Here is a 17,258-nt window from a genome sequence, read left to right as displayed (position 1 = left end):
CACTAGTAAACTTATTGAAAAAAATAAAAAGCTGCAAGGTCTTGAAAAAAACATTACATCTAATGATTAAAATAATGCCTTAGACTAAACATCATTGTAAGCCTTAAAAATTAAACATAAACCTCTAAATGGAAAAATAACATACCCAATAATAAATAAACTATCGTACAACTTTTTTTGTGCAATAATATTAAGTGCTTCATACTCTAGATCTACTTAAATTTAAAAAAAAACAAATTATACATTTTAGTTAGCTTCATCATTGCTTGAAAATATTTCTTGATGATTTTCAACCAGTAAAATAATACTGATGTAGATCTAGACCTAGATCTAAAAATTTGTTATCGTATGCCAAAATGATACCAAGCCATATTTAGGACTCATGGACATATGTAAAAAAAAAAATTGTATCTTCTGAATGCTTTAACTTTTACGTTGCGAATTTACCGCAATATCAGTAGAATGTCTAAAAAATGAAAATCTGAGGTTCAGAAAGTGTAACGTCGCACTTAAATCTTGTAAAATTTAATTTTTAACGTGAATTTTTACACCTATTTCGGATTTATAATAATATTTTGGTAAATTGTAATAAAAAATATATTAAGCTTAGTTCGTCTTGTAATATTTTTTTAAAAAATAGTTTTTATAAACTTGGGGGGGGGGGGGGGGGGGGGGGGGGCTGAAGTGTTTTCTTATTTTCATTGGGGGTTGGGTACTTTCTGTAACTAAGTGTGAAAATGAGGAAAGAAGTGAGGAGGGGATCGTTTATAAAGTCTTTACATTTTTTTTCCAATATAAATGCGGCACTAACTTTAGCTTTGGTTAGCCATCTAACGGAGATGCCGATTCAATTAATTTTTTTCTATGATTTAGATCTAGATTATGTTTATTTCTAGTTAAGCTAGCTTAATGATTTTTAAAAATAGTTTCATTAGCCTAACATTTGATAGACGAATAAAAATAAATTAAATATCTTCCTATTTATTTAATCGTTTTCGACAAGCTGTTACTTCCGACGGCAGGTCACGGCCTTTCTATGGTCATATCGATATCATCATTGATAAAGAATGTGTCACCTTATAATTTACAAAATTTTTCTCAACCAGACTATGCATAGTTAAATTGTTAGAAACTGCTTTTATCTCTTCTCATAAATATTATTAACTTCTGTTAATCATATAGTACTAGTGTGCTCGAGTGATCGAGTTGCAATACAATAATCGACTACAAAGTATTGAAAAAGTCCATCAACAGGTGATAAGGAAAGTAGAAAATATGAACGTCAGCTGGTCTTGAATCACTCTGGTCAACATCAATCAAACTCAAAATTTTGTCTCGACTATTGTGCAATAGTACCAGATAGTGATGGATTAAACAAGAAATTATTTAATAATATTCCGAAATACAATGCAATGGAACTAAATTTATCATCTGATATTAATGCCATTATCTTTCGCTTCTTCTTCGCCTTCGTCGGGAATGTCATCATCGCGAAGTAGCAGTAGTTCAACATCTTCGAATGTAATAAATGGCGATAAGCTTTATCCTTCTTTGGAGAGTATTTGTTACAGATCATCAGAAGAAGATGAAGATTTTGATACCATTGCTCTGGACGAGTCCCATTCGTCATCCTCAAGCAGCAAGCGATACTTGTATCCACAGAAAGAGTTTGTTGAAGAACTGAGACCAGAGGAAGTAAGATGGTTTCACAAGCTGCAAACAGACACAGGAAAAAATTGGACTGCATTTATTGGCTATGATTCCCTGAGGATAGAATGTAGGTATCGAGCATTGAATTTGAGTAATGAAAATGGAGATATCGATGAAAACGAGAAAATTTTAGTTCGTGGAGGATTATACGAGGTTGACATAAAGGAGAAAAAATGTGTTCCTGTGTACTGGTCAGGTGAGCAATTTAAATTTTAAATTAATAGTAATTAGGCCTAATAGTAATAGGTCACTTTTAAATATTTATGCCTAATTTTTAATAATGAATGTTATTTTAGTTTAAAAAGTGAGAGAGGATCCCGTTATCTAATTCTAAAATCTAAATCCTTAAACCCTAAAAATCATAGTAAAGTTAAAAGAAGTATCATATAGAAAATATAGATAGATCTATTCTATTCTATAGTATAATATGAGTATAGTATATTAAATATTATCTGAGTTATAGCTTAATGACTTAACTTAATGGATTTTGTTGCTCAACAAAATTGTATGAACCTAAAAATGCATTTTGTTGATTAATGATAATGAATTTCATTTCACTTTGCAAATTTAATGATTGCTTTATAATTATCATATGATTTATTCTCAATACATTGGGCTTTTTTGTTTGATAAGAACATATATTATACACTTGCAGAAGAAGATTCAGTGATTCTTCGAGGAATCTGGTTTGAAGAAGGCAGTTGGCAACCTCTTGAAGAATCATTTGCAAACCAAATTGAATCAGAGCATATGGCCAAGTTCCAAGGTCTTCGATTAGAAGAAGCTCCAGAATCACAGAAAGGACCTAAACCAGGTAAACTGAAGTGAACATTTTAATGTTTTAAAAATGGATAAATAGATTTTAATCTGTTAAAAACAATACGACTTTAAAAAACTGTCCAGTTAATGGGTGATAACTTTTTTCTATTTAGCGGTACAGTACATTAATTAGCTAGTGTATGACACTATTTATTTTTATTGATAACCCTCCTATCTAGTGGTACACAACCTCAGATTCAAAGACTTTCATGTTGACTGGAATGCCTCTAATGAAGTCCATAAATACAGTGAGAACACATCATCAAAACTCTTGCGCAATGTCAGGCAGAGTATGGGTTTGCAAAAATGTAAGTACTTTGGGGAGAATATTTATACAGGTGTTTGATAATGGAATCTTTTTTAAAAAAGGGGTGTTAGGTTACTGGTAGTTAACTAAATAAAACACACATGGCTGGCTAATGTCAATGCTAACCCTAACCCCAATCCTGGCCCTACCATACACCTAACCCTAATTTCTAACCATAAAATTAGTCGAGATTACAATACTACTAACAACCCAATACACCTATGTTATGGAAGAGTCTATTATTGGACATCAGTATCTATAATCATCCATACTTTGTTTTGCTTGTCACAATCTTATCTAATCTTAGTCTTCTTTGCTTATTCGACTTTCAGTGGAGCATACTCTTTTTACTACATGCTTTTCTGACTTTTGCAATTTTTACTGTTTCTGTCCAACTCTTTCCACTAATCTTCATGTCTTTTGCACTTTCTCAACACCATGGGTTTTTGGGTTTTCCTCTTTTTCTTGATCCGTGTGGATTCCATGATGATGTGCCTTGTCATGTAATACTTGTTTCCATTTTCCTCAATGAATGGCCTATGCTCCTCTACCTCCTTTTCCGAATTTCTTTCTCTACTGGGATTTGTCCTTTCCCATACTTTTGTAAAGTATTTTCTGCCGATATTTTAAACTAATAAATGAAATTTATGGAACAACTTCTAAAAAATGTTTTTATTTTTTACAGAGCGCAAATAATTCTGATGTTTTTTAGTTTCTTCAGTTATGATAAAAGATTAAGAACATTCTGATTAAACCGTGACAAGAATCTTGTTCAACTTAATTTTCCTAATTAACAAAGTTATTTTACTAAACTGTAAGCCCATCTTACAGCTTTGAACCTAAAAAACAAACTTTAGACTGCTGGGTTAGCAATCATCATATCACTTTGCCACCCCTCATATTTAAAAAAGAATGTATTAACAAACTTAGACTGTATCTAATGTAAATTTATTGCAGCTGGCAACCGACTGTTCAGAGGCTACTGTTATGAAGCAGTGATGGACGATAAGCCCCCTGACATAAACCATCTGGTGTTTGTCATTCACGGTATTGGCCAGAAGATGGACACAGGCAGCATTGTGCGATGTACCAAAGAGTGAGTAATCACAATGTTTATGTCAGATTTTTATGGCCTGCTTAGGTTTAACCACACATTTATGTCAGATTTATATGGCCTGCTTAGGTCTTAGGGTGGCAACAACCCCTAGGTAAGTTACTCCCTGGGTCATTAGGTCGCCCCCTCCTGGGACATAGACCGCTGATAAGCGCTTTCTAGGCATCTCTGTCCTGGGCTAGTCTTCCCAACTGTCCCCAAGTGTATTCAATCTTCTTGGTGTCCTCGTCCAGGTCATGTCCTCCCCGGGTAATGCTTGAGACTTGCTGTGAGAGCTCATTGGGTTACTGGTTTGAGAAACAATTGGCTAGTTTATTTTTGTCAAAGTCCACTTTTACATCATCAATGCGATTATGATGGCCAAATTATGTTTATTTTCTTAGTCTTAGAGACAGAGTAAAGTAAAATGGTAGAGCACTTGGCAGCTAACTTGTAAGACTTGAGTTTTGATTCTGGGCTTGTCTCTGAGTCCACTCTGCTCTGATGGATACATGACTCATGTTATGGAAAGTAAAAGTGACTGGTATACTGCCGACCACACTATCCTTTCATATGCAGAAATCATAGATCAACAGATGAGCTATATTTCCTCCATGGACTCACAATTTTTAAAAAAGAGTAACTTTTTATTATTTGCACATGATCACTGTGATTACAACTACTAATTGGTATGTTTTAATCCCACAGTCTAAGAGACAGAGTAAAATACATGAGAAGTAAAATGTTTCCAGACTTTGATTTGACCAACAAGAGGGCAGAGTTCTTGCCTGTGCAATGGAGGTCATCTTTGAAACTGGATGGTGGTAAGTAAATTTTGGCATCACATTTTCAACGTACTTTATCTCTGGTTAATATGCATATTGAGGTACTTTTCTTTGAATCCAGTTATCAGAATAATTAAATGCAATATGTTTTCTTAAATCAATAACAATACTTAAGTCAGTTAAACTTCACCTTAGCTCTTAAATACTAACACCATTATCTTTTTGTGTGTGTTTAAACATGGTACTTCCTGGTATAAAAAAATGAAGATTTACATTTTAAAAATTATTTTATATGTGATTCTGAGAAGTAATAGAAATACAGTTTATTATACGCTCATTAAGCAGTGTGTATTATGTATATAATAGATACTTTAGAAACAGTGATCCTTTATTAGTCTTGGTGTAATATGTATGTTACAGTATTACATATGTTACAGATATTGTATACCCTGTATTAGCCTGGGTGTCTTATGTTTGTTACAGATACTGTAGAAACAGTGACCCCACATAAAATGAAAGGTGTGAGGAATGTATTGAACAGCTCAGCTATGGATGTGTTATACTACACAAGCCCTCTGTACAGATTTGAGGTAATATCCAATTCTCTTTTTATCCACTATTTTATGCAGATCCTAGTCTATATTTTTCTCTCATTTATCCAATAAATTATACAGATCCTAATCTATATTCTTTACTCATTTATCCAATATTTCATATAGATCAGATGCTGTTTTCTTTACTCATTTATCCAATATAATTTACACAACAAATGTTTCCTCCTGTCTAGATTACCAACAGCTTAAAAACTGAACTGTGTCGACTCTATCAGATGTTCTGCTCTCGCCATCCTTACTTTGAACCCAGTGACGGCAAGGTGTCAATTGTTGCACATTCATTAGGTAAAAACAATCAGTTATAATTCCCCCCCCCCCCCCCTCTCTACTACAAGTCTGGGTTGATTTTAACTTGAATTTCTTTTCCATATTAGCTTTTTAATATAGTGTGGTAAAGAGTGAAACTTTTTCATCACCATCATCTCTTGTCACTAACGGCAGCTCTCCAGAGTTCTCTTTCCTTCCTGAGCATGGGCAGCCAACTACAGCTCTCCAGAGTTCTCAGGCCTTCTTAAGTATGAGCCGAGTTCTCTTTTCCTTTCAGGCAGCTGTTTAAGAATATTTGGCCCTCCTCCAATTCTCAACTGCATACAATATACTTAAACCTTCTAACATTTTTTTCATATTGAACTCAGTTTTAAACTGTATCTCTTGTTTTTACAAAAAAAAAATTATATATTTGGTAAAAGTTGGTACATTGTATCTAGTAAGAAAATAATTGGTTGCTCTTTTCTACTTTAAGAATTCTGTTGGCAATTTTTTAAATTTATTTGTTCTATGAGAAGCGAGTATGTGGGAATGCAAGCATGTATAAACATGATTTTTATAAAGCTAATTCACCATAGGTATTTAAGAATTCATTGGTTAATGTTTGTTGAACTGTTTCATCAGGCTCTGTGATATCCTACGACATCATCACTGGATGGAACCCATTGCACTTGTATGATCAGCTGATCACCTCATTGATTGTAAGTTTGAAAACAGTTAAAATCTTTGTTTGCCTAGATCAGTGATTCCCAAACTGTGTGACATTAGATGACTGTCATATGAGATAGATTTGCCAGTGGTAAATTTTTAAAGAGAGGTAACCAAAATAATCTAAGTTCTAAAAGACCTAAATAAAATAATAAAGGTGTGAGTGAAAAAACTAAAAGAAAGTGACATGCATGTTCTTATTCTTACAGCTGGGGTGGGAAGACTAGCAGAACTTAAATTACCATATGAGAAGAAAATGTATTGTGGGAATGTTGATATTGATATATATTTATAAAAAAATTAATTATTGTGGAAATCGTTAGAATTTACAACACTTGATTAAATTGTGTAGTGTAAGATATTTTAACATTGTGTAACTTTTATGGCTTTGACTAAACTGATGGTCCTCAATGTATTGATAGGATGAAGAGGAAGAAAAAGCTTGTGGTAATAGTGAAGTTCTGGAGGATGTGCAGGCAGCTAAAAATAAGTAAGATACATAACAATACATTGTATTATATATAACAATACATAAGACACACAACAATACATAAGATACATAACATTACATATGATACACAACAATACATATGATACATAACAAAATATAAACTACATAACAATACATAAGATACATAATATTACATATGATACATAACAATACATATGATACATAGTGTTACATAAGATACATCCCAATACATAAGATGTGTAACAATACATAAGATACATAACATTACATATGATACATAACAATATATTAGATACATAACAATACACAAGATTCAAAACAATACATAAGATATGTAACATTACATAAGATACATGATGTCACATAAGATACATAGTGTTACATAAGATACATAGCATTACATAAGATACATAACATTACATTAGATATATAATTTTACATAAGATACATAACATTACATAAGATACATAACTTTACATGAGATACATAATTATACATAATATACATAAAGTTACATAAGATACATAATGTTACATAACAATACATAATACATAACGTTACTACACACAAAGGTTTTCTTCTGTTCATTTGCATTAAAAATGACATCTTAATCCTAAGTATGGTGATCTCCTGCACAGGAGTCCCACAATTTTTAGCTATCAGCCTTTGACACAACCTTAAACATTCCATATCATAATGCCCATGTAACAATAAATACTTTTTATGAATTACCTAAAGAGTTAAAGATCTTGATGCGTTGATGAAATCTATTCAAGGCAAGCAAGGGAAAATTGTCAAGTCCATTCCATTCAATGTAAGCCATGTCATGTTTAAAATATTAATTTTAACCACAAATGTCCTTTCCTATTGTCTTTACATGGTGAGGCTGCTAATACAAAATTTGAAATACAATAATATTTTGCATTTTATGGGGGGGAGGGAGGGAACAAATAAAGGATTCACATCTATTCACAGATATACACTATTGTACAGACTTTCCCATTCCTATTAAATCTTTCAACGTTGTTAGAATGATAAACACTTTGTATACAACATAGGTGATCAACTACGAAAAAAAGTTTTTATGTTATTGAACACACCTCACCAATGGATAATAATAATGTTGATGATGATGATGAATGACTTGTGTTTGATTTGAATGAGGATAATGATGTAGGTGATGAAAATAAGATGATTGTGTAGCACAGCCGATAAGAGCTTGGCAATTGATATAAATCACCAAAGGTTATTCTGTCCAAGTTTGTCCTAAACAGCATAAAGAAAAAATGTTACTTAAAAAATGCAGTAAAGAATCTAGCAAAATAATGAAAAATAACATATTGTACTTAGATAAGTAAGCAACAACTTATAAAGTAAATTTATTGATATTATATTATATTTTTAAAATATCCAAACAATAATGAGTTATTTGTTAAGATAATATTATTCAAATGAAACCCAATCTTTTATATTTACTAAAGTGCTCATTTGAACTTGAAGGTCTGTGTGGCATGTGAAGTAGAGTTGACCTGTTTCTGTGACCTTGGCATATGAAAGGATAGTGTTGTCAGCACTATGCCCAGCTGCCTTAACTTTCTCTGACATGAGTCAGGTACCCATCAGAGCTGGGTGGACTCAGGGATGTCCTACAGACTCGAGCCCTAATTTGAACTTGATACTTTTGGGTTGCCAGTCAGATTCTCTGGTATATTACATATTATTTCCTAATAATCTCCTATGGGGTGGCGAGTCTTAGTGATAGAGAGTTAGACTGCAAACCCGAAACTCTCTGGTTCAAATGAGTAGAACACCCTTGAGTCAGTTTAGGGAAACAAAGGCGGCTGGTGATAGAGCTGACCACATTAACCCCTTGTATGTCAAGGTTATTGAAAAAGATCAGATACATTATTGTACAGACTTTCTCTTTTGTATTAATCAGCCCCACATGTCTTGGACACAAACAGGAAAAGATGACGATTATTTCCTAAGGCTAATCTTTTATATTATTATTTTTGCAGGTAGAAAACCTGTTCTGTATTGGCTCCCCTTTAGCTGTGTTTTTAGCTCTGAGGGGTGTCAGACCTGAGGGGAATGGTTCACAGAACCACATCCTCTCTACCTCACTATGCAAGCGCTTGTTCAACATTTTCCACCCATCAGACCCTGTTGTAAGTCATTTTAACAAGGGAGACAACTTTTTTACAATTTAGTGACATGGGAAATAACTTTTTGAAAGGGTCATTTTATGAATTACCATTTTTCCTTTTGGTTCTTTGCGAAGGATCAGGCCTCTGTTAAAGCTTTTCTTTCCCCACTGTCTCCTGCCACTCTTTTCAGCTATTCCTTATTCCTTACTATCCTTTGAGCCTCCTCCAGCATGTTACATTGCCATGTACTCATGGGTCAACCTCTGCAGTGTTTAAAGTACATGTTTATTTCTCATGCTGTTCATTAAATAAAGGAATTTAAAAACTAAGTTACAGATTCTAAGGCATATAAAAACTGAATGAGCAAAACCTTTTTAAAAGCTGCAGACCAAATGTTTCAGGAACAAATATTTTACAAGGAAGTAAATTCAATTATAATTTCACAAAGCTATGAAGGCAATAACATGTTTTGATACATTATTTAAAATAAGCTTAACCTTGGTATTCCCATTCTCTACTCAAATGGGTGTCAAATCAGGGTCTACTATACTTTATTTCTAGTAAACATGCTAACCATTAAACTACTTAATATTGCTAGGATTTCTCTGTTTTCCTTATACTAATTTACATAATTCTGTATCTTTTTTCCCCCTCATAGGCCTACCGTCTGGAGCCTTTAATTCTCAAGCATTATTCCACCATCATGCCTTTGCCAATCCACCATTTTTCTGCCCCCAAGAAGCTGCCTTATTCCATGTTTCCAGCCCGCGCCTATGCAGCATTGACAGGTACTGTTGATGAGTTGGGCAAAGAGAAGCCAACCAAAGAGGAGGACATTGGAGAGACTAGTGTGAAGGAGGGGGCTCAGAAATTCTCTCTTGGTGAGTGCTTTCTGTCTTTGTGTTTTATTACATGGGCTCTTCAAATCAAAGTTTTGCTTCAGTAAAAAAAATGTACGTTTGGTACTTGGGCTATTTGAAGTTAATTTCTGGAGTCGGGCTGTTTAAAGTTTTAGTTTTAGGAAAGAGGGTTGTTTAAAGCTTTCTTTTGAAACATAGACTGTTTAAAATTGACATTTGGAACATGTGCTATTTAAAGTTGACTGAAGGTGGATGAGCCTTATACATATGGGTGTTCAGAAAATAAGATCCCATATATACCTCTGTTCTACCAATGGTAGAGCGTTCACCTGCCAGCCCAAAGCTCTCGAGTTCGAATCTCGGTCCAGACTCAAGAGTGCAGGACATCCATTAAGAAAGTAAACGTGGCTGGGCATAGTGCTGACCATACCATCCCTTCAGTAAAGGTGGCTGGGCATAGTGCTGACCACACCATCCCTTCAGTAAAGGTGGCTGGGCATAGTGCTGACCACACCATCCCTTCAGTAAAGGCAGCGGGGCATAGTGCTGACAACACTATCCCTTCAGTAAAGGCAGCTGGGCATAGTGCTGACCACACAATCCCTTCAGTAAAGTCAGCTGGGCATAGTGCTGACCACACCATCCCTTCAGTAAAGGTGGCTGGGCATAGTGCTGACCACACAATCCCTTCAGTAAAGTCAGCTGGGCATAGTGCTGACCACACCATCCCTTCAGTAAAGGTGGCTGGGCATAGTGCTGACCACACCGTCCTTTCAGTAAAGGCGGCTGGGCATAGTGCTGACCACACCATCCCTTCAGTAAAGGTTGCTGGGCATAGTGCTGACCACACCATCCCTTCAGTAAGGGCGGCTGGGCATAGTGCTGACCACACCATCCCTTCAGTAAAGTCAGCTGGGCATAGTGCTGACCACACCATCCCTTCAGTAAAGGCGGCTGGACATAGTGCTGACCACACCATCCCTTCAGTAAAGGTGGCTGGGCATAGTGCTGACCACACCATCCCTTCAGTAAAGGTTGCTGGGCATAGTGCTGACCACACCATCCCTTCAGTAAAGGTTGCTGGGCATAGTGCTGACCACACAATCCCTTCAGTAAGGGCGGCTGGGCATAGTGCTGACCACACCATCCCTTCAGTAAAGTCAGCTGGGCATAGTGCTGACCACACCATCCCTTCAGTAAAGGTGGCTGGGCATAGTGCTGACCACACCATCCCTTCAGTAAAGGTTGCTGGGCATAGTGCTGACCACACCATCCCTTCAGTAAAGGCGGCTGGACATAGTGCTGACCACACCATCCCTTCAGTAAAGGTGGCTGGGCATAGTGCTGACCACACCATCCCTTCAGTAAAGGTTGCTGGGCATAGTGCTGACTACACCATCCCTTCAGTAAAGGTGGCTGGGCATAGTGCTGACCACACCATTCCTTCAGTAAAGGTGGCCGGGCATAGTGCTGACCACACCATCCCTTCAGTAAAGTCAGCTGGGCATAGTGCTGACCACACCATCCCTTCAGTAAAGGTGGCTGGGCATAGTGCTGACTAACACTTATGACAGCACTAGAGAGGCTAAAAAATACCTGCAGCAGAATTGTGCTGCAGTGGATCCTGGGCCACTGCCAGATCCAGGGTAACGAGATTGCAGACCAGCTGGCAAAAATTGGGGGAAAGAAACCACAACCGGAAATTTCGCTACACCCAAAAGAAATAAAAAGAATTATAAAAAACAAACAAACGCAAATGTGGTCTGTCACACACCCTCACTACATTAAAGACGACGGCTATTATAATTTAACACGAAAACAACAATACATAATCTTTCGACTTAGAACAGGCCACAACAGACTAAATCAACACATGCACAGAAAACTGAAGGTTGGGTGTAGCGAAATGTGCCCTTGTGGCAAGGCCCCGGAAAACACTGAGCACGTACTCCAGGAATGCACTTTGTATAGCCAGGCACGAGACAGACACTGGCCCCAGCCCACCCCACTCAGGGAAAAATTATATGGGGCACCTGACAAACTGGAGACCACAGTCCGGTTTGTCCACGAAGTTGGACTTGTTGTCTGAATCCTCCACCATATTCACAATTAAGAACGAAGAAGAAGAAGAAGTGCTGACTACACCATCTCTTCAGTAAAGGTGGCCGGGCATAGTGCTGACCACACCATCCCTTCAGTAAAGTCAGCTGGGCATAGTGCTGACCACACCATCCCTTCAGTAAAGGTGGCTGGGCATAGTGCTGACCACACAATCCCTTCAGTAAAGTCAGCTGGGCATAGTGCTGACCACACCATCCCTTCAGTAAAGGTGGCTGGGCATAGTGCTGACCACACCATCCCTTCAGTAAAGGCGGGCATAGTGCTGACCACATTATCCCTTTAGTAAAGGTGGCTGGGCATAGTGCTGACCACACCATCCCTTCAGTAAAGGTAGCTGGGCATAGTGCTGACCACACCATCCCTTCAGTAAAGGCGGCTGGGCATAGTGCTGACAACACCATCCCTTCAACTGCCTTAATTACTTTAAAGGCTGGGTTCCATTTGATAATATAATTTAAAAAATTAAATTCAAATATTTAAACCTGTTCTGTGATTACTATGATAAAATGTCTATGCAGCTCTTTATAAAAAAAAACCTTCCTTCCACAGCTAGTTTGTTCAGTTTTTAAAAAAAAAATCTTCCTTCCACAACTAGTTGGTTCAGTTTTTAAAAAAAATACTTCCTTCCACAACTAGTTGATTCAGTTTTTTTTTTTTAAAATTCTTCCTTCCACAGCTAGTTGGTTCAGTTTAAAAAAAAAAAATCATCCTTCCCCAGCTAGTTGGTTCAGTTTTTAAAAAAAAAAATCTTCCTTCCACATCTAGTTGGTTCAGTTTTAAAAAAAAATCTTCCTTCCACAGCTAGCTGGTTCAGCAACAGAAAGAAGAAAGATGTGGCTGAAAAACTGACAGCTGAGCTCCAACTGATGAACAAGAGGGGGAGTGAAGCTGCAGTCCCTTTACCTGATGCAGACAACTTGGACAAGACAGGTACGAAATGCTTTCATCTTTTCCATATGCATGCTGTTAACAAGATAACTGGTAACATCTGTGGTACAGTTTTTGTTTGGCCATGTCTTCAAAATCACACATGCTGCAGATTGTGGTGCGTTAAACACTAGATATTTCCCCAAGTCTAATTTTAAACTTAATCCCTTAAGGATTATGATATGTTTATTGCAGATTACCATGTTGTGTATATGGTCATTCCATAACAACCATATTTCTCTTGCATCTCATTATGTGTATAAGTATAAGAATCCCATATCAGATAACCCTTTAAGCTGTTTATTCAAATGCTTTTCAAATTTGATATTATGGATATTTGATCACAAAATTGCATTGATTATTTATGTTTCTTAATCCACTGGTAGGATACAAATTCTGAGGTTTAATCCCTAAATTGTCGTATTTAAAAAAAAACAAAGACCTCCTGCTCGTCTATAGATTTAATTTTTTTTAAATTCAGTTTTATGAGAATAAACAATTTGTCCATTTTCTAATCTCTAGTAAATGATTATTGATGTAAAATATTTGAATTTACATCTTCCATTATTATTATATTTTAATGAGTTATAATTTTATAAACCTTTGCAACACAGAAAATATTACCCAACACAATTTTTTTTTAAAATAAAAAGCAAATATTCAAAATTTACAAAGATATTTTTTGGATTTACCTAGTCAAACGGGAAAAACGTACCAATGGTAAGTTGCCAAGTCATGTGACATGGTATGTGCCAGCTCACTTGACACAACATGTCAGGTTGTGTTAAACAACTTTCCAGTGAACCAGATTCTTAAATCTTTTCCAGTTTATGTTTTTTATTTCTATATTTCTATTGCTTTAACTTTAAAAACTTTATTTGCGAATTATGCCTTTCTCTCAATTTAATTTGGCATACATTTAATATTAAGGGCAGCACAAATAAAGAATCCGTAAAAATAATTTGTGAATTAAACCAATGTAGAGTGAAACTTTATTTTAAATCTACAAAGATATCTCTCCTATTTAAGAATCCTTATTATTTGTTCTACTCCAAACAAATTGATGCTGTGTTGGATATCGTAAACATGTTTATGATGGATCAACGTTATCTTGATTTAAATTTGTTGTCAAAATAGTTTTTGACATCTTGGTGAGATTTTATTCTCCCTTTAATTAGCTCAAACAGTGTTGCCGAAGACCAATTTACAAGAGATAGTTTTTATCATGTTAGTGAGACGTAGGTGCCAGAGATTGCTAGTTCACCTTACCCCAGATTTAGCCTGATTCAGTGCTCTGATTTTTTGTCACAAAGTTATATTTTTGCATTATCACATTGAATTGTTATTATTATAATTATAGAAATCATTGATTAAATTACAATTATTTAAAACTTAACCAACTTTTTTTTTTTTTTCAGGAAATTGACATACTCTTTTAATTAATTATAATTGTCTCTTACCTTTTTAGAAATGATGTTTCATCTTTTTAGTAAGGATTTAAATTAATTAATTTGTGGGTTGACAAACATCCTATGAGTTGTTATACAAATACCAAATTATCATGGGTGTTGCGCTCTACAAAAAAAAACATATCCCTTTGCTTGTGTGGATCAGTTATCCTTTATAAAAACATATTGCAGTGGGTGGTTGGATTAGTTGTGCTAGAAGAAGCATATTGCCATGCTTGTTTGGATCAGTTTATCCTGTATGAAAACCTATTGCCATAGGTGGTTGGATCAGTTGCGCAGTACTTACTACAGTGGTCTATAATCTCCCTTTGTACAGCTACTTAAAAAATTAAGAAGCCTTCATAACCACATTACCCATGTATAATGTATGCTCTCTACACCCCCTGGGTATGTTGGTGTTACCATAACCGTTCTTCAAACAACACATACTACATTTCTTAGTATTTTTTATCAGAGAAATATTTAGATTTTTACAAAGTATTTCCCCCCTCCCCCCCCCCCCAAATAGCATGAGTGATAGATAATAAGTAGTAAATTTGAATGACCTTGGAATACAATTTTTCAATATTGGTTTCCTTATTTTCAAAGAATTTTCACACTTCAACTATCCTCAATTCAATGTCTCCTGCATAGACATAATGTGTATAAGTATATTCAGAGATGAAATACATATATACATCATTGCTATATTTTTATATCAACTTGGAAGGTGTAACTTCTTTGTATTTTTGCTGTTGATTTCTTTGAAGCCTTATTTTATTTGGACTTTAAAAATCCCACATAACCACAACAATGAAATTTTAATTTTATACATCCATGTTACAACTGTTTTCTATGGTAAAGAAGTTTGTTTTTCAACCCCACATACAATCTAGTGGAATGTTTTTACTCAATTTGCTTGACTCGAAGTATGTTCATGGTTATGGGTTGGTGGTTATGGCATATCTATATAACATTCTTTTTTTTTTTTGTTTTATGTTTAAATATTTCTGCCTACAAAATGCAACATATTGAACATATTATATATCTCCTTATGTAGTTTTCTTTCATTGTTAAGAATAATTAACATTAAATTACAAATTTAATGTTCTTGCTTTGTAAAATAATTTTAGATTAATGATTGGTTTTTACTTTTTGTTAACAGCTTTTAAAATAATAAACAGTAAATATGTAAATTAAACAGATAGATAGTTAAGGCTAAAACTCTGAAACAGCATAAAACAACATAAAAATAAGGCAATTTTTATTGAAATAAAAAATAATAGCTTTTTAAAATAGTTTTAGAATGTTATTTTTGGGGTGTATGTAGATCTTAGTTTACACTATGTTGTTACATTAGCTAGCTAGTAGCATTATCTCCCTTGAATGTTTTTAAAGTTAGAGTTCTTGATTTGCTTAACCTGTGAATGTTTTTCTGTGACTATTCCAGAGCTGGAGTACCGCATGGACTTCCAGCTGAGGGAGCAGAGAATGGAAAACAGCTACCTGTCAGTGCTCACCTCTCACACGTCCTACTGGCTCAACAAAGACATTTCATATTTCCTGCTCACACACTTGCATCCAGAGCTACAAGAAGGAGAAACACCATGAAACTGCTGCTGGTTTTATTTTATCTCACCATCTTCATCTTGATCAGAGCTAGTTTGTCCAGGGCGTCGAAAGGGAGATAATTAAAAGACCAAGGGACGTAATCATTGCTATCATCAAAATATATGAGTTATAAACTAAAACCATTTGAACCATCTCAATCAGCTACGTTCAGTAATTAAAAAAAAAAAAGATGCAGCTAAAACATGGCGTTTTGTCAAAATTTAATTTTGCAACTGTTTTATTAACAATTGCTTCAGTTCTTAAATTCAAACTTTAAAACAGGTTGTTTTGTTTTTCTTAAATGCATTTTAATTAAGTTCAATGGATTATTTTTTTTTTTTATTGATTTACCTGTTTCAGAAATTGTGAAAATTTGATCAATAATTGCAATGTAGAGCTGTTGAACAATGCAACAGATGGGATTTTAACCTTTTTTTTTTTTTTTTGTGTTAAGCTTTTTCATGTATGTGTAATGTTCCAAATGACAGCGCTCTCTATCCACATACCATTAGATCAATCATATTAGTACTGTGGCAGATGTCTCGATAGAAATATACCTTTTAAATAATCATTTAATATGCTGTTTTCAACTTTCTTTTGTGTAGATTACATTGATGCTGGAGCTTTCTTACTGCAAAAAATATATTTTCGATTGTCATGTTGTTTAAACTACTGCTTATATATATATATCTTATTTATTTCAGCATAATACGGGGAACATTTTGAAAATGAACTGCTAATATTTTTACTAATAATAACAGCTTTTGTTTTCTCTAGATTATTTTGTAACGTCTTTTCTAGTCGCTTTGTATTATTTTATTACTCAGTTTTTATTTGAAAAACCTAAAAATTTGTTACTACTAGTTACACAAATTTGTTTACAATTTTTTTATAAATTAATTTATCAGCGAAAAAGAAAGTACAGTTTTATAGCCTGATATATTTAAAATACTTAACCATTGTCACCTTGTTCGCAAAAGACCTAATTTAAATATCACATAGGGGTGGCCAATAATGATGCCACACTCCTAGGGGGAGGTTTCATAGTTTTGTGACAATGTGGGATGAGGGAGGGGGGGGGGGGGGGGGTGGTTCAGATAGTGTGATGTCACACTTTTGCAAAAATTGTCAAAAAAGCATAACTCCACTTAGGATGAACCATACTAGTTTAATGGGACTTTATGTTGAGTCAAACTTTACTAGCATAAATAACATAACTAATTTCTTATAAAGATTATGTTGTGGTCAGATGTTGTATACAAAAATAAGCGTAGAATCTTTGTTATTCTGTGATAAGCTTTAACTTATCTACCCTGTACATAATGGTGTAAAAACTCATTTGGCTGGTCTTTCGCTGTTATATAAGTTA

The 17,258-nt window shown here is 34.9% G+C and overlaps 1 protein-coding gene across 4 annotated transcripts; it reads left to right on the top strand.

Annotated features, from left to right (window-relative positions):
* Positions 1-14: 14 nt before the first annotated feature.
* Positions 15-16,905, top strand: LOC131957197 (phospholipase DDHD1). Of its 4 annotated transcripts, XM_059321924.1 has the most exons (17): positions 15-96; positions 1,183-1,906; positions 2,366-2,524; positions 2,709-2,837; positions 3,794-3,932; positions 4,638-4,753; positions 5,198-5,304; positions 5,502-5,613; positions 6,220-6,296; positions 6,726-6,793; positions 7,514-7,589; positions 8,794-8,943; positions 9,581-9,803; positions 12,705-12,833; positions 13,527-13,550; positions 14,299-14,319; positions 15,729-16,905. In XM_059321924.1, exons 2-17 carry the CDS (start codon positions 1,441-1,443, stop codon positions 15,887-15,889), a joined length of 2,157 nt encoding a protein of 718 aa, XP_059177907.1. In that variant the 5' UTR covers positions 15-96; positions 1,183-1,440; the 3' UTR covers positions 15,890-16,905. The 4 variants fall into 4 exon arrangements, with proteins under 4 accessions (XP_059177907.1, XP_059177909.1, XP_059177908.1 ...); XM_059321926.1 differs by lacking the exon at positions 13,527-13,550; XM_059321925.1 differs by lacking the exon at positions 14,299-14,319.
* The last annotated feature ends 353 nt before the right edge of the window (positions 16,906-17,258 follow it).

Source organism: Physella acuta, unplaced genomic scaffold (assembly GCF_028476545.2).
Source record: "Physella acuta isolate Inbredline_101_S28 unplaced genomic scaffold, ASM2847654v3 ptg001219l, whole genome shotgun sequence".
NCBI lineage: Eukaryota > Metazoa > Mollusca > Gastropoda > Physidae > Physella > Physella acuta.
The sequence above is the reverse complement of the archived record's forward strand: the minus strand, read 5'-3'. Positions and strand labels throughout refer to the sequence as shown.

Bases quoted from the DNA above. Each gene is read 5' to 3' on its own strand.
- LOC131957197 (XM_059321924.1), top strand. From the start codon at position 1,441: ATGCCATTATCTTTCGCTTCTTCTTCGCCTTCGTCGGGAATGTCATCA. The intron at 2,525-2,708 runs GTAAACTGAAGT...CCTCCTATCTAG, and splicing joins ACAGAAAGGACCTAAACCAG to TGGTACACAACCTCAGATTC. The intron at 3,933-4,637 runs GTGAGTAATCAC...TTAATCCCACAG, and splicing joins ATTGTGCGATGTACCAAAGA to TCTAAGAGACAGAGTAAAAT.